Genomic DNA, 14,205 nt, shown 5'->3' on the forward strand with positions numbered 1-14,205 from the left:
TGGGATCTCTCCCCCATTTAGGGTTTTTTCCCCCATTTTGGGATCTCTCCCCTCTTTTGGGGTTCCCCCCCCCCATTTTGGGTTTTTTCCCCTTTTTTCCCAATTCCCCCATTTTGGGGTCAAACCCCCCCTTTTTGTGCTCCTCTCCCCCCCCCCCAGGGTCAACCCCCCCCTCGGGGTCCGAACTCGCATTTTGGGGTCAAACCCCCCCTTTTCGGGTCTCTCCCTGCCCCCCCACCCCCCCCACACTCTCCAAGTGCTTTTTTGGGGGAAAACCCCAATTTCCCCCCGAATTTCTGTTTTTTATCATTTTTGGGTAATTCCGCTCCCAATTCGCGTTCCGGGGGGGGCTGTGGTGGGGGGGGTGGAATTTGGGGGCATTTCGCTCATTTTGGGGTTTTCTGCACCTTCGGCCGATTTCGGGGTGGGGGAGGGGGTGGGGATCGGCCCCTCCCTCACCCCCCCCCCCAAACCCCAAACCCGGGGGTGATTTTGGGCCCCCCCTCGGCCCCCCCGGATTTTGGGGTCAGACGGACCAAAATCGCATTTGCCTTAGACCCCCCCGCGTGCCTTCCCCCCCCCGCGACCCCTCCCCAAAATGGGGACAATCACCCCCCCTCCCCCCCCACCGTGGGGTGAACCCTCTCTTTGTGACCCCCCCCCCACCGATTTTTGGGGACCCCCTCCCCACTCCCATCAGCGCCCCCCCCCCCCCCAATTTTTGGGCTCCCCCCATTTCGGGGCCCCCATTGGGGCCCCCCCACCAGCAATGGGGCCCCCAACATTTGGGGACCCCCCACCCCCACCAGCAATGAGCCCCCCCCACCCCCCCCGGGCAATGCGACCCCTCCCCTCCCCCCCCCGGGCACCCCAATTTTGGGCCCCCCCCCCCAAAATTAAACCCAGGGGGAGGAGGGGGAGGGGGTGGGGGGGGTCGCGCCCGCACCAGCGTTGCACATTTTGGGGACCCCCCCTCACCCCCCTGCACGTGCTAGTGACGTCATTTCCCATGGGGGGGTCGGCCCCTCCCCCCCGCCCCTCCCCCCCTTCCCCCCCCCCCCCCCGCGCGGGATGAGGAAAAATCCGCGGAAAAAAAAAAAAAAAGGGGCGGAAAAGGAGAAAAAAAAAAATGGAAATAAAAAATGTTCTTCCCCGCTGCCAGCGCCTGGGCCGGGACACGGGGGGATTGGGGGGCACAGGGGGGGATTTAGGGGGGTACAAAGGGGATTTGGGGGGTACAAAGGGGATTTGGGGGGCACAGGGGGGATTGGAGGGGGGTTTGGGGGGCACAGGGGGGATTTGGGGGCACTGAGGGGATTTGGGGGGCACAGAGAGGATTTGGGGGGGGTTTGGGAGGACACTGAAGGAGATTTGGGGGGCACTGAGTGGATTTGGGGGGGATTTGGGGGGACACTGAAGGAGATTTGGGGGGCACAGGGAGGGATTTGGGGGGCACTGAGTGGATTTGGGGGGGATTTAGGGGGACACAGGGGAGATTTGGGGGGCAAAGGGAGGGATTTGGGGGGCACTGAGTGGGTTTTGGGGGGTTACAAAGCGAATTTGGGGGCACAGGGGGGATTTGGGGGGACATTTCGGGGGTCTGGGGGGGATTTTTGGGGGTCACTCCCCTTTGGATGGGGGGGGGGGGGCGTGTCCGCGTCCCTCAGTCCCGAGGCTCGAGCGCATTTGGGGAATTTTGGGGAATTTCCGCATGATTCCAATTTCCCAGTGCTCCCAGTAACCCAACCCCCTTCTCCCAGTACTCCCAGTGTCCCATCCCCCCCTCCCAGTACTCCCAGTGTCCCATCCCCCTCTCCCAGTGTTCCCAGTTGCCCTCCCCCGCGCTCCCAGTGCTCCCAGTTCCCATCCCCCCTCCCAGTGCTCCCAGTGCTCCCAGTTCCCCCCCCTCCCAGTGCTCCCAGTTCCCTCCCCCACACTCCCAGTTCCCATCCTCCCCTCTCCCAGTGCTCCCAGTGTCCCATCCCCCTCTCCCAGTGTTCCCAGTTGCCCTCCCCCGCGCTCCCAGTGCTCCCAGTTCCCATCCCCCCCTCCCAGTGCTCCCAGTTCCCATCCCCCCCTCCCAGTGCTCCCAGTTCCCATCCCCCTCTCCCAGTTCCCATCCCCCGCTCCCAGTGCTCCCAGTTCCCCCCCTCCCAGTGCTCCCAGTTCCCCCCCTCCCAGTGCTCCCAGTTCCCCCCTCTCCCCGCGCTCCCAGTTCCCATCCCCCTCTCCCAGTGCTCCCAGTTCCCATCCCCCCTCCCAGTGCTCCCAGTTCCCATCCCCCTCTCCCAGTGCTCCCAGTTCCCATCCCCCCTCCCAGTGCTCCCAGTGCTCCCAGTTCCCATCCCCCGCTCCCAGTGCTCCCAGTTCCCATCCCCCCCTCCCAGCGCTCCCAGTGCTCCCAGTTCCCATCCCCCCTCCCAGTGCTCCCAGTTCCCCCCTCCCAGTGCTCCCAGTTCCCATCCCCCCCTCCCAGTGCTCCCAGTTCCCATCCCCCGCTCCCAGTGCTCCCAGTTCCCCCCCCTCCCAGTGCTCCCAGTTCCCATCCCCCCTCCCAGTGCTCCCAGTTCCCCCCCCTCCCCGCGCTCCCAGTTCCCATCCCCCCTCCCAGTGCTCCCAGTGCTCCCAGTGTCCCCGCGGGGTCAGGTGACAGCCCCGGGGGGGTGCCGACCCCGCTTCCCCTTCGGCGGCCATAAAGGGGCGGCGGGGCCGGCCCGGGGGGACCGCGGGGACAGCGGCGGCCGCGACGGTGAGCGAGCCCCGGGGGACCGGGACAGCCCCGGGACACCGGGGAGGGGACAGGGACACCCCCGGGGGGGGACCGGGACAGCCCCGGGGGGGGACAGGGACACCCCCGGAGCCCCGGGTGACACCCTCGGACCCTAGGGTGACACTGGCGGGGGGGAGGTGACACCCCCGGGACCCTCGGGTGACACCCCCAGATTCTGGGTGACACCGGGGGAGACTGTGGCACCCCCGTGTCCCCCCCCGGTGCCACCCCCGTGTCCCCCCGTGTCCCCCCGCTGCGGTGACACCTCCGTGTCCCCCCGTGTCCCCCCGCAGTGCCACCCCCGTGTCCCACCGTGTCCCCCCCGATGCCACCTCCGTGTCCCCCCCCCGGTGCCACCCCCGTGTCCCCCCATGTTCCCCCGTGTCCCCCACGGTGCCACCCCCGTGTCCCCCCGCAGATGCTGGCGCTGCTGTGGCTGTCGCTGCTGGTGCCCGCGGTGTCACGCGTGGGGGGTGACGGGGACGCGCTGACCTTCCTGGCCCTGGGCGACTGGGGGGGCTGCCCGAGCCCCCCTTTGTCACCCCGCGCCAGGCGGCCACGGCGGCGGCCATGGGCCGGGCGGCGGCCGCGCTGGGCGGCGACTTCGTGCTGGCCCTGGGCGACAACTTCTACTTCTCGGGGGTGCGCGACGAGTGGGACCCGCGCTTCCAGGTGACACCGCGACACCCCACAGCGGGACACCCCGACACCGGGATGCCCCGACCCTGGGGACACCCTGAAACCGGGATACCCCAGTACCGGGACACCCCGAAACCGGGACACCTCTAAACCGGGACACCTCTAAACCGGGATACCCCAATACCGGGACACCCCGACCCCGGGACACCCTGACCCGGGACACCCCGACCCCAGGACACCCCGAAACTGGGACACCTCTAAACTGGGACACCCCAATACCGGGACACCCCGACCCCGTGACACCCTGAAACCGGGACACCTCTAAACTGGGACACCCCAATACCGGGACACCCCGACCCCGGGACACCCTGACCTGGGACACCCCGACCCCAGGACACCCCGACCCTGGGGACAGCCTGACACCAGGACACTCTGACACTGGGACACCCCGACACTGGGACGGCCCGACATTGCGACACCCGAAATCGGGACACCCCAATACCAGGACACCCCGAAACCAGGACGCCCCAATACCAGGACAGCCTGACCCCAGGACACCCCGAAACCGGGACACCCTGACCCAGGACACCTCAACCCTGGGACACCCTGACCCTGGGGACACCCTGACCCCGGGGACACCCTGAAACCAGGACACCCCCACACTGGGACACCCCGACACCGGAACACCCCGACCCTGAGACACCCTGACACCGGGACATCCCGACACTGGGACACCCCGACACCGGGACACCCCAACACCGGAACACCCCGACACTGGGACACCCTGACACCGGGACACCCCAACACCGGAACACCCCGACACTGGGACACCCTGACACCGGGGGGACAGCTGCCATCATACCCCTGTGTCCCCAGTGTGTTCCCAGTGTCCCCCCAATGTCCCCATTGTCCCCCCATGTCCCCACTGTCCCCAGTGTGTCCCCATTGTCTCCCATTCCCCCATTGCCCCCTGTGTCCCCAGTGTCCCCTCATATCCCCGTTGTCCCCCCATTGTCCCCACTGTCCCCAATGTCCCCAGTGTCCCCATCGTCCCTAGTGTGTCCCCATTGCCCCCTCATGTCCCCATTGTCCCTAATGTCCCCATCACCCCCCATGTCCCCATTGTCCCTAGTGTGTCCCCATTGCCCCCTCTGTGTCCCCATCGTCCCCCATGTCCCCGTTGTCCCCCACGTCCCCACTGTCCCCTCATGTCCCCGTTGTCCCCCACGTCCCCACTGTCCCCTCATGTCCCCGTTGTCCCCTCACGTCCCCGCTGTCCCCAGGACACCTTCGAGAGCGTCTTCGTGTCCCCGGGGCTCCGCGGTGTCCCCTGGTACGTGATGGCCGGGAACCACGACCACGCCGGCAACGTCACCGCGCAGCTGCGCTACAGCCACCGCTCCCCGCGCTGGTACGGCCGCCGCGGTCCCCGAGGGTCCCCAAGGGTGCCCCAGTGTCACCGAGGGTCCCCTGCTGTCCCCAAGCGTCCCCAATCATCCCCCGGTGTCCCCAAGGGTCCCCGGTGTCCCAGAGGGTCCCTGAGGGTCCCCCAGTGTCCCCAAGCATCCCCGAGGGTCCCCCAGTGTCCCCAAGGGTCCTCGAGGGTCCCTGAGGGTCCCCGAACATCCCCGAGGGTCCCCCAGCGTCCCCAAGGGTCTCCGAGAGTCCCCAAGGGTCCCCCGGTGTCCCTGGGGTCCCCAAGGGTCCCTGAGGGTCCCCGAGCATCCCTGAGGGTCCCCCACTGTCCCCGAGGGTCCCTGAGGATCCCCCGCTGTCCCCGAGCGTCCCCAAGGGTCCCCGGGTGTCTCCAAGGGTCCCCGAAGGTCCCCTGGTGTCCCCTGCTGTCCCCTCGGGGCCTCCTCTCATGTCCCCATGTCCCACCGGCACTTCCCATGCCCTGTGTCTGCTGCTGGGTTGTCCCCAAGTCCCCTCGGGGTGTCCCCACCGTGTCCCTGAGTCCTCTCATGGTGTCCCCACCGTGTCCCCCCTCCATCCCTGTCCCCAGGTGTCCCCATGGTGTCCCCAGGTCCCCTCAGGGTGTCCTCATGGTGTCCCCAAGTCCCCACGGTGTCCCCAGCCTGTCCCTAAGCCCCTGTGGGGTGTCCCCAGCCCTGCTGGGCATGTCCCCACATGTCCCCACATGTCCCCACATGTCCCCGCGTGTCCCCACATGTCCCCGCGTGTCCCCGCGTGTCCCCGCGTGTCCCCGCATGTCCCCAAGTGACCTCACGTCCCGCGGGCTCTGTCCCCAGCCCTACCACACCCTGTGCCATGTGCTGGCGTGTCCCCAGATTGTCCCCAAGCCCCTCAGGCTGTCCCCAAGCCCCTCAGACTGTCCCCAGGCCCCCTCAGACTGTCCCCAGGCTGTCCCCAAGCCCCTGAGGGTGTCCCCAGGCTGTCCCCAAGCCCCCTCAGACTGTCCCCAGACTGTCCCCAAGCCCCTGAGGGTGTCCCCAGGCTGTCCCCAAGCCCCCTTGGTGCATCCCCCACCGTGTCCCCTCTTGTCCTCACGATGTCCCCGTGTCCTACAGACCTTTCCCCTGCCCTGTGCCAGTGCTGGGCTGTCCCCAGGTGTCCCCACACTGTCCCCAAGTGTCCCCAAATGTCCCCAAGCCCCGTAGGCGCTTCCCCCACCCCTACTACAGCCTGTGCCTTGTGCCGGGCTGTCCCCAAATGTCCCCTGGTATCCCGAGGTGTCCCCAGGTGTCCCCACACTGTCCCCAGGTGTGCCCAAATGTCCCCAAACCCCCGCAGGCACTTCCCCCACCTGTGCCTTGTGCCGGGCTGTCCCCACACTGTCCCCTGGTATCCTGAGGTGTCCCCAGGTGTCCCCACACTGTCCCCAGGTGTCCCCCAAATGTCCCCAACCCCGCAGGCACTTCCCCCACCCCTACTACAGCCTGTGCCTTGTGCCGGGCTGTCCCCACACTGTCCCCAAGTGTCCCCAAATGTCCCCAACCCCCGCAGGCATTTCCCCCACCTGTGCCTTGTGCCGGGCTGTCCCCAGGTGTCCCCCACATTGTCCCCAAATGTCCCCAAACCCCGCAGGCACTTCCCCCACCCCTACTACAGCCTGTGCCTTGTGCCGGGCTGTCCCCACACTGTCCCCTGGTATCCCGAGGTGTCCCCAAGTGTCCCCACACTGTCCCCAGGTGTCCCCCAAATGTCCCCAACCCCGCAGGCACTTTGTCCACCTGTGCCTTGTGCCAGGCTGTGCCCAAATGTCCCCTGGTATCCTGAGGTGTCCCCAGGTGTCCCCACACTGTCCCCAAATGTCCCCAAATGTCCCCAACCCCCCATAGGCACTTCCCCCACCCCTACTACAGCCTGTGCCTTGTGCCGGGCTGTCCCCACACTGTCCCCAGGTGTCCCCAAATGTCCCCAACCCCCCATAGGCACTTTCCCCACCCCTACTACAGCCTGTGCCTTGTACTGGGCTGTCCCCACATTGTCTCCACACTGTCCCCAAGTGTCCCCACACTGTCCCCAAGTGTCCCCAAATGTCCCCAACCCCGCAGGCACTTCCCCCACCCCTACTACAGCCTGCGGCTGCACCTGCCCGGCTCCAACGCCTCGGCGCGGCTGCTGGTGCTCGACTCGGTTCTGCTCTGCGGCCGCGGCGACGATTTCGGGCGGGGCCCGGCGGGGCCGCGGGACGCGGCGGCGGCGGCGGCGCAGCTCCGCTGGCTGCGGGCGCAGCTGGAGGCGGCGGCCGCCGAGCGCTTCGTGCTGGTGGCCGGGCACTACCCGCTCTGGTCCGTGGGCAAGCACGGCCCCACGCCCTGCCTGCTGCGCCTGCTGCGCCCGCTGCTGCGGCGCCACCGCGTCAGCGCCTACCTGTGCGGGCACGACCACAACCTGCAGGTGAGGCACCGCAGGGTGACGGGGTGCCGGGGTGACAGGGGTGCCAGGGGTGCGAGGGCCGGGTGATGGGGTGCCAGGGGTGCCAGGGGTGCGAGGGCCGGGTGATGGGGTGCCAGGGTGCCAGGGGAGGGAGGGCCGGGTGATGGGGTGCCGGGGTGCCAGGGGTGCCAGGGGTGAGAGGGCCGGGTGATGGGGTGCCAGGGTGCCAGGGAAGGGATGGCTGGGGGTGCCAGGGGTGCGAGGGCCGGGTGCCAGGGGTGCCAGGGGTGCGAGGGCCGGGTGATGGGGTGCCAGGGGTGCGAGGGCCGGGTGATGGGGTGCCAGGGTGCCAGCGGAGGGAGGGCCGGGTGATGGGGTGCCGGGGTGCCAGGGGTGCCAGGGATGCGAGGGCCGGGTGATGGGGTGCCAGGGTGCCAGGGGTGCCAGGGGTGAGAGGGCCGGGTGATGGGGTGCCAGGGTGCCAGGGAAGGGATGGCTGGGGGTGCCAGGGGTGCGAGGGCCGGGTGACAGGGGGTACCAGGGTGCCAGGGGTGCCAGGGGTGCGAGGGCCGGGTGACAGGGGGTACCAGGGTGCCAGGGGTGCCAGGGGTGCGAGGGCCGGGTGCCAGGGTGCCAGGGGTGCCAGGGGAGGGAGGGCCGGGGGTGCCAGGGTACCAGGGTGACAGGGGAGGGAGGGCCGGGGGTGCCAGGGGTGTCAGGGGAGGGAGGGCTGGGGGTGCCAGGGGTGCCAGGGGAGGGATGGTTGGGTGCCAGGTGTGCCAGGTGAGGCACAGCCAGATGTGCCAGGTGAGGGATGGCCGGGGGTGCAGGGACACCAAAACTGTTCAGGGACACCCAACGCTGTTCAGGGACACCAAAGCTGTGCAGGGACACCCAAAGGTGCTCGGGGACACCCAAGGGTGCTCGGGGAGCCCCAGACCCCCCGGTGTCTCCCCGCAGTACCTGGAGGAGGGGGGCGTGGGCTACGTCCTGAGCGGCGCCGGCAACTTCATGGAGGACTCGCAGCCCCACGCGGGCTCGGTGCCCCCCGGCGCCCTCCGGTTCTTCTACGGGAGCGCCGCCAGCCCCGGCGGCTTCGCCCACGTGCGCCTGGAGCCCGCCGCCGCCACCGTCACCTTCCTGGAGGCCACCGGGCGCGTCCTGCACCGCGTCACGCTGCCGCCGCGCCACCCGTGACCGGGACCGGGGACGGCGGGACAGCGGGGCACCGGGACAGCGGGAGAGCGGGAGAGCGGGGCAGGGGGACACCGGGAGAGCGGGACACCGGGACAGCGGAGAGCGGGGACAGCGGGAGAGCGGAGAGCGGGGCACGGGGACACCGGGAGAGCGGGACACCGGGACAGCAGGACACCGGGACAGCGGAGAGCGGGGACAGCGAGACACCGGGAGAGCGGGACACCCGGAGAGCGGGACATCTGGACAGCGGGGACAGTGGGGACACCAGGACAGCGGGACGCGGGGACACCGGGATCCGTTCCCTGGGGACATCGGGAACACCGGGACCCCTCCCTGGGGACGCCCCGAGACCGCCGAGTCCCCCCGGGGGACACCGGCACCGCTGCCTTCGGGGACATCCCGTCAACTCTGACCCCTTGGGGACACCGGGGACCGGACACTGCCCGCCGGCCCCGCCCGGTTGCCCCGTGCCGCCAATAAAGGCTTTGAAGGGCGCCGCCGGACCCGAAACCACCGCGATTCACCCCAAAACCGCGATGGGCGGGGTCCGGCAGGGCTGGCCACGCCTCCCACCCGTTGATTGGCTGAAATGCGCGTCCATCACTCACTGAGTGGGCGGGACAGAGTCTCTCGGTTCGCCGCTGGTGATTGGCTGGGGCGCTGTTCTTATCAACCAATGAGCGGGGCGTTTTCGGGTCACGTGGGGAAGAGCGCGCCGTTCCCGCCGCTGATTGGCTGAGGGCGGAGGGGCGGCACTTCCGGGATCGCGGCGGGAGCGCGGCGTGAGGACCGGGAGGGACCGGGGGGCACCGGGGGGCACCGGGGGAGGGTCCAGCCGTCCTCGGCACGTCCCGCAGCGGGTCGGGGCCACTCCGAGCCGGCTCCCGGGGCCGATCCCGGTGTGGTTCCCCTTCCCGAGGCCGTTCCCGGTTCTGGGCTCCGGTGCGGCCGCCATGGGCCGCCGCAAGTCGAAGCGAAAGCCGCCGCCCAAGAAGAAGATGACGGGGACGCTGGAGACGCAGTTCACGTGTCCCTTCTGCAACCACGAGAAGTCCTGCGACGTCAAGATGTGAGCGCGGGACACCGGGCACCGGGGGGACACCGGGGGGCACCGGGGACGGGACACGGGGATGGGCGGCAGCGCGGGAAGAACGACGGAGAAACCCGGGGGGGAAGCGGAGAGCGGAGACATGGACGAGGACACCGGGCGGGGGTGCCGGTACCGCGGAGGGGACACCGGGCGAGGGGACACCGGGAGTGTGGCGGGGGGGATCGGGACGGAGCCCGGAGGGGTCACGCCCGTCCCGTGCCTCGCAGGGACCGCGCCCGGAACACCGGGGTGATCTCGTGCACCGTGTGCCTGGAGGAGTTCCAGACCCCCATCACCTGTATCCTTACCGGGACCCCCCTCGGGACACCCCCGGGACCCCTCCGGGACCCCCCGAGTCGGTGTTGGAGCCTTAACGGCGCCGCCAGACCTGTCGGAGCCCGTGGACGTTTACAGTGACTGGATCGACGCCTGCGAAGCCGCCAACCAGTGACCCCGGGGGGGCGGCGGGGACACCGCCCGCTCCCCAAACTCCCGGCGGGGTCAGGGACCCCCCCCCGGGCCCGGTGACAGCCCCGGAGCCGGTGCGGGGGTGGCATCCCCCCCTCCCCCCGCGTCCGGCACTTGTCCTCGTCCCCGTGGGGACACCGGGGCGGGGGGCGACGCGTTTGGGGACAGCGGCCCCGGAATAAATGCCCCGAGTGGTGGCCCTGGTCCTCCCTGTCCCTTTGTCCCCCATTGTCCACCCCATCCCCGCCGCCCCGGTGTCCCCCCGGTGTCCCCCGGTGTCCCCCGGTGTCCCCCAGCACGGTCCCACGGCGCTGTCACCTCTGCGTGTGGCTTTTATTGTGCCTCGGTGGCTTCACACGTGGCGGGGCCCGAACCCCCCGGGGCCGAACCGGGGACCAAACCCGGGGGTGATCCCGGGACTGAACCCGGGGCCAGCCCAGCCCTGGCCCCGCCCGGGGCCGGTCCCGGGATTGTCCCACCGGGGCCGGTGCCGAGTGCTGCCCCCCCACCCCGGGAGCCATCGCGGGGCCGATCCCGGGGCCGGTTTCCCCTGGGATTAATCCCGGGGCCGGTTTCCCCTGGGGCAATCCCGGGGCTGGTTTCCCCCAGGGCCGATCCTGGGGCCGTTTTCCCCTGAGATCGATTCTGGGGTGGATTCCAGGGCCGGTTTCCCCCGGGGCCGGTCCCCCCGGTGCCAGCCCCGGGGTCGGTTCCCCTGCGATCGATCCCAGAGCTGATCCCGGGGACAGTTTCCCCCAGTGCCAACCCCGGGGCCGATCCCAGGGCCGGTTTCCCCCGGTGCCAGCCTCAGTGCTAGCCACGGGGCCGGTCCCCCCGGTGCCAGCCCCAGGGCCGATTTCGGTGCCGGTTTCCCCTGAGATCGATCCCAGAGCTGATCCCGGGGCCGGTTTCCCCCAGTGCCAGCCCCGGGGCCGGTTCCCCCGGGGCTGATCCTGGAGCCGATCCCGGGGTTGGTTTCCCCGGGGCCGATCCTGGAGCCGATCCCGGGGCCGGTGCCCCCGGGGCCGATCCTGGAGCCGATCCCGGGGCCGGTGCCCCCGGTGCCAGCCCCGGTGGCGGCTCGGCGGGGCGCGGTGAGGCCGGTGACGAGCGGTGTTGGGGTGCAAGCGGCCGCGGGCCGGCGGCTACTGGGAGTTGTAGAGGCCGTCGTGGCCGTCGAGGCCGTCGTGGCCCAGCAGCTCGGGGCCGCCGCAGTACTTGGGGTCGTAGACCTGGCGCGGCAGGCCGTACACCGTCATGCCCTGCTGCGAGGCGCCCTTGTTGCTGCCCATCTGCAGCCCGATGGTCAGCGTGTCGCAGTGCTCCATGCCCAGCGCCGGCTCGAAGATCTGCCGCTTCGTCCCCGGCGCCGTCATCCCCGCCTGGCCGGCGGGAACGGGCTCCGGTCAGGGACGGGATCGGGGCAGGGACGGGATCGGGGCAGGGACGGGATCGGGACGGGGACGGGCTCGGGGCAGGGATGGGATCAGGGCAGGAACTGGCTCCAGTCAGGAACGGGCTCGGGGCAGGAACCGGCTCCGGTCAGGGACCGGCTCGGGCGGTGGCCGCGGGCACCCCGAGGGGCTCACAGCCACCCCGGGGCTGTGGGGGGATGCTCGGGGGTTCCTCCGTTCTGCTCCCCGTGCTGCCCGCAGGGTGTCTGTCCCCTCCCTGTCCCCAGAGTCCCTCTGTGCCCCCCTCAGAGCCCCTTTGTCCCCTGCTCCGCTGTCCCCGGGGCTGCCTGGGCCACCGGCCGGGCCGGTGGCACCTCAGGGTCCCCGGCTCTGTCTGTCCCCGCTGCCCGCGGGCTCTCCGCTCCCTTTGTCCCCCTAACCCGGGACATCCAAGTCCCCTGGTGCCATCTCTCCCTGTGTCCCCATGCGGTGGCAGTGTCCCCCCATGGTGGCAATGTCCCTGTAGGGTGGCAGTGTCCCCATGGGGTGGCAGTGTCCCCCCATGGTGGCAATGTCCCTGTAGGATGGCACTGTCCCCGTGGAGTGGTAGTGTCCCCGTGTCCCCCGTGCTGGCAGTGTCCCCATGGAGTGGCAGTGTCCCCTGTGCTGGCAGTGTCCCCATGTCCCCATGTCCCCCCATGCTGGCAGTGTCCCTGTGGAGTGGCAGTGTCCCCATGTCCCCGTGTCCCCCATGCTGGCAGTGTCCCCATGGAGTGGCAGTGTCCCCGTGTCCCCCCATGCTGGCAGTGTCCCCGTGTCCCCACCTGGCTGGCGCCTTTGTTGGTGCCCATCTGGAGGCTGATGGTGGCCTGGTCCAGGGGCTGGTCCGTGCCCAGTTTGGGGTCGTACAGGTGCCGCCGTGTCCCGTACGCCGTCATGCCCTGCTGGCTGGCGAACTTGTTGGTGCCCATCTGGGGACAGCGACGGCCACGGTGTCACCAGCTGTCCCCAGCACGCCCCCCCCGTGTCCCCCCAGCGTCCCCGGGTGTCACCTGCAGCCCGATGATGTTCCTGCCCTCGCGCAGCTTCTCGGGGTGGAAGCGCCGCTGCTGCTTCTCGGCGTATTTCACCCCCAGCCCCACCTTGTTCCCCTTTGTCTTGGCCTGGCGGAGACCGTGGGCTTGGGGGGGGGCCTCACGGGGACCCCCGGACCCCAAATCCACTCCCCGGACCCCAAATCCCCTCCTTGGACTCCAAATTCCTTCCCCAGACCCCAAATTCCTTCCCTACACCCCAAATCCCCTCCCTGGACCCCAGATTCTTCCCCCAGACTCCAAATCCCCTCCTTGGACCCCAAATCCCCTCTCTGGACCCCAAACACCTTCCCCAGACCCCAAATCCCCTCCTTGGACCCCAAATCCCCTTTCTGGACCCCAAATCCCCTCCCCAGGCTGCAAATACCCTCCCTGGACCCCAGATTCTTCCCTCAGACTCCAAATCCCCTCCTTGGACCCCAAATCCCCTCTCTAGACCCCAAATCCCCTTCTCAGACCCCAAATACCCTCCCTGGACCCAAATCCCCTCCTTGGACCCCAAACCCCCTCCCCAGACCCCAAATCTCCTCTCCAGACCCCAAATCCCCGCTCTGGATCCCCCCCAGCGTGTGGCCGGTGTCCTCTGAGGGGACACGAGGACCCCCAGGAGCCCCCCGGACCCCCGGCCCCCCCCAGGACCCCCGGGAGCTGACCTGGCTGGCGAGGGCGATGAGCGTGGACTGGACCTGGGTGTGGTTGGTGTTCTCGAAGAGGTCGTTGGCCTCAAAGATGTCGTGGGGCTTCACCCCGTAGCGCGTGATGGCCCTCAGGAAGTTCCCGATGTTCTCCAGCTGCGGGCGGGGGGAGTCGGGGCGGGGTTCGGGGTCAGATCCTCCCCCCCAGAGCCGCCCCCAGCCCCGGTTTTGGGGGGTCCCCTCACCTTGTGCCAGTTCTGGACGGGTTCGTTCACCTTGGGCACCGAGCCCGGCTGCAGTTTGTTGATGAGCCTGGAGGGGCCGAGCACGGGTGGGGTCAGGGGGTGACCCCAGAGTGACCCCGGGGTGACCCCTGGGTGACCCCTGGGTGACCCCTGGGTGACCCCAGAGCCCGGCCAGGAGCGGGGTGTGGGGGACAGGCACGGCGGGGTTGGGGGGCTGTGCTCAGCAGGCTCGGGGTCAGCCCGGGTGAGGAATGGGTTAAAATTCACCCTCCGGACCGGGGCCGGTCCCAGCCCGCGGGGACAGAGCCGGGGACACAGCCGGGGTCCCAGCGGGGTCCCGGGGGTCGCACGGGGTCCCGGGGGTTCCAGCGGGGTCCCGGGGGTTGAACGGGGTCCCGGTGGGGGTCCCGGGGGTCGCACGGGGTCCCGGGGGTCGCACGGGGTCGTACTCGCAGAGGATGACGCCGTCCTTGAGCCCGTCCATGAAGTTGTCCCCGATCCGGCGCCCCGTGGTCCCCTCGATCCAGGCACGGAGCTCCCGCTCGTGCTGCGGGTCGTACTTCTGGGCCAGCTGCGGGGACAGGGACACGGGACATGGGGACATCGCCGGGGGGACACGGGACATGGGGACACGGGACACGGGACATGGGGACACCGCCGGGGGGACACGGGACATGGGGACACGGGGACACGGGACATGGGGACAGGGGACACGGGGACAGGGGACACGGGACACGGGGACACCGTCGGGGGGACAGGGGGACTCCGCCAGGGGGACGTGGTGGCACGGAGAATGTCGGGGACACCCTCACGGGGACGAGGGGACACGG

General features: G+C 69.6%; 3 protein-coding genes across 3 annotated transcripts; 2 read left to right on the plus strand and 1 right to left on the minus strand.

Moving 5' to 3' along the window:
* The first annotated feature begins 2,673 nt into the window (after positions 1-2,673).
* ACP5 (acid phosphatase 5, tartrate resistant) lies at positions 2,674-9,021 on the plus strand. The gene is given in 6 exon segments (XM_077787739.1): positions 2,674-2,749; positions 3,189-3,297; positions 3,300-3,442; positions 4,693-4,820; positions 6,928-7,273; positions 8,213-9,021. Coding segments are annotated over 5 exon segments (963 nt in total). The 5' UTR covers positions 2,674-2,749; the 3' UTR covers positions 8,450-9,021.
* Positions 9,022-9,168: 147 nt separating this feature from the next.
* ELOF1 (elongation factor 1) lies at positions 9,169-10,220 on the plus strand. The gene is made up of 3 exons (XM_021550359.2): positions 9,169-9,518; positions 9,767-9,837; positions 9,926-10,220. The coding sequence occupies exons 1-3, from the start codon at positions 9,403-9,405 to the stop codon at positions 9,988-9,990; spliced, it is 252 nt and encodes an 83-aa protein (XP_021406034.1). The 5' UTR covers positions 9,169-9,402; the 3' UTR covers positions 9,991-10,220.
* An 835-nt stretch (positions 10,221-11,055) lies between these two features.
* Positions 11,056-13,905, minus strand: CNN1 (calponin 1). The gene is made up of 6 exons (XM_021550360.3): positions 13,825-13,905; positions 13,376-13,442; positions 13,149-13,286; positions 12,454-12,564; positions 12,226-12,372; positions 11,056-11,389 (listed from the first exon to the last, which is right to left on the minus strand). The coding sequence occupies exons 1-6, from the start codon at positions 13,857-13,859 to the stop codon at positions 11,153-11,155; spliced, it is 735 nt and encodes a 244-aa protein (XP_021406035.1). The 5' UTR covers positions 13,860-13,905; the 3' UTR covers positions 11,056-11,152.
* Between the last annotated feature and the right edge of the window lie 300 nt (positions 13,906-14,205).

Source organism: Lonchura striata, chromosome 21 (genome assembly GCF_046129695.1).
Source record: "Lonchura striata isolate bLonStr1 chromosome 21, bLonStr1.mat, whole genome shotgun sequence".
NCBI classification, from domain to species: domain Eukaryota; kingdom Metazoa; phylum Chordata; class Aves; order Passeriformes; family Estrildidae; genus Lonchura; species Lonchura striata.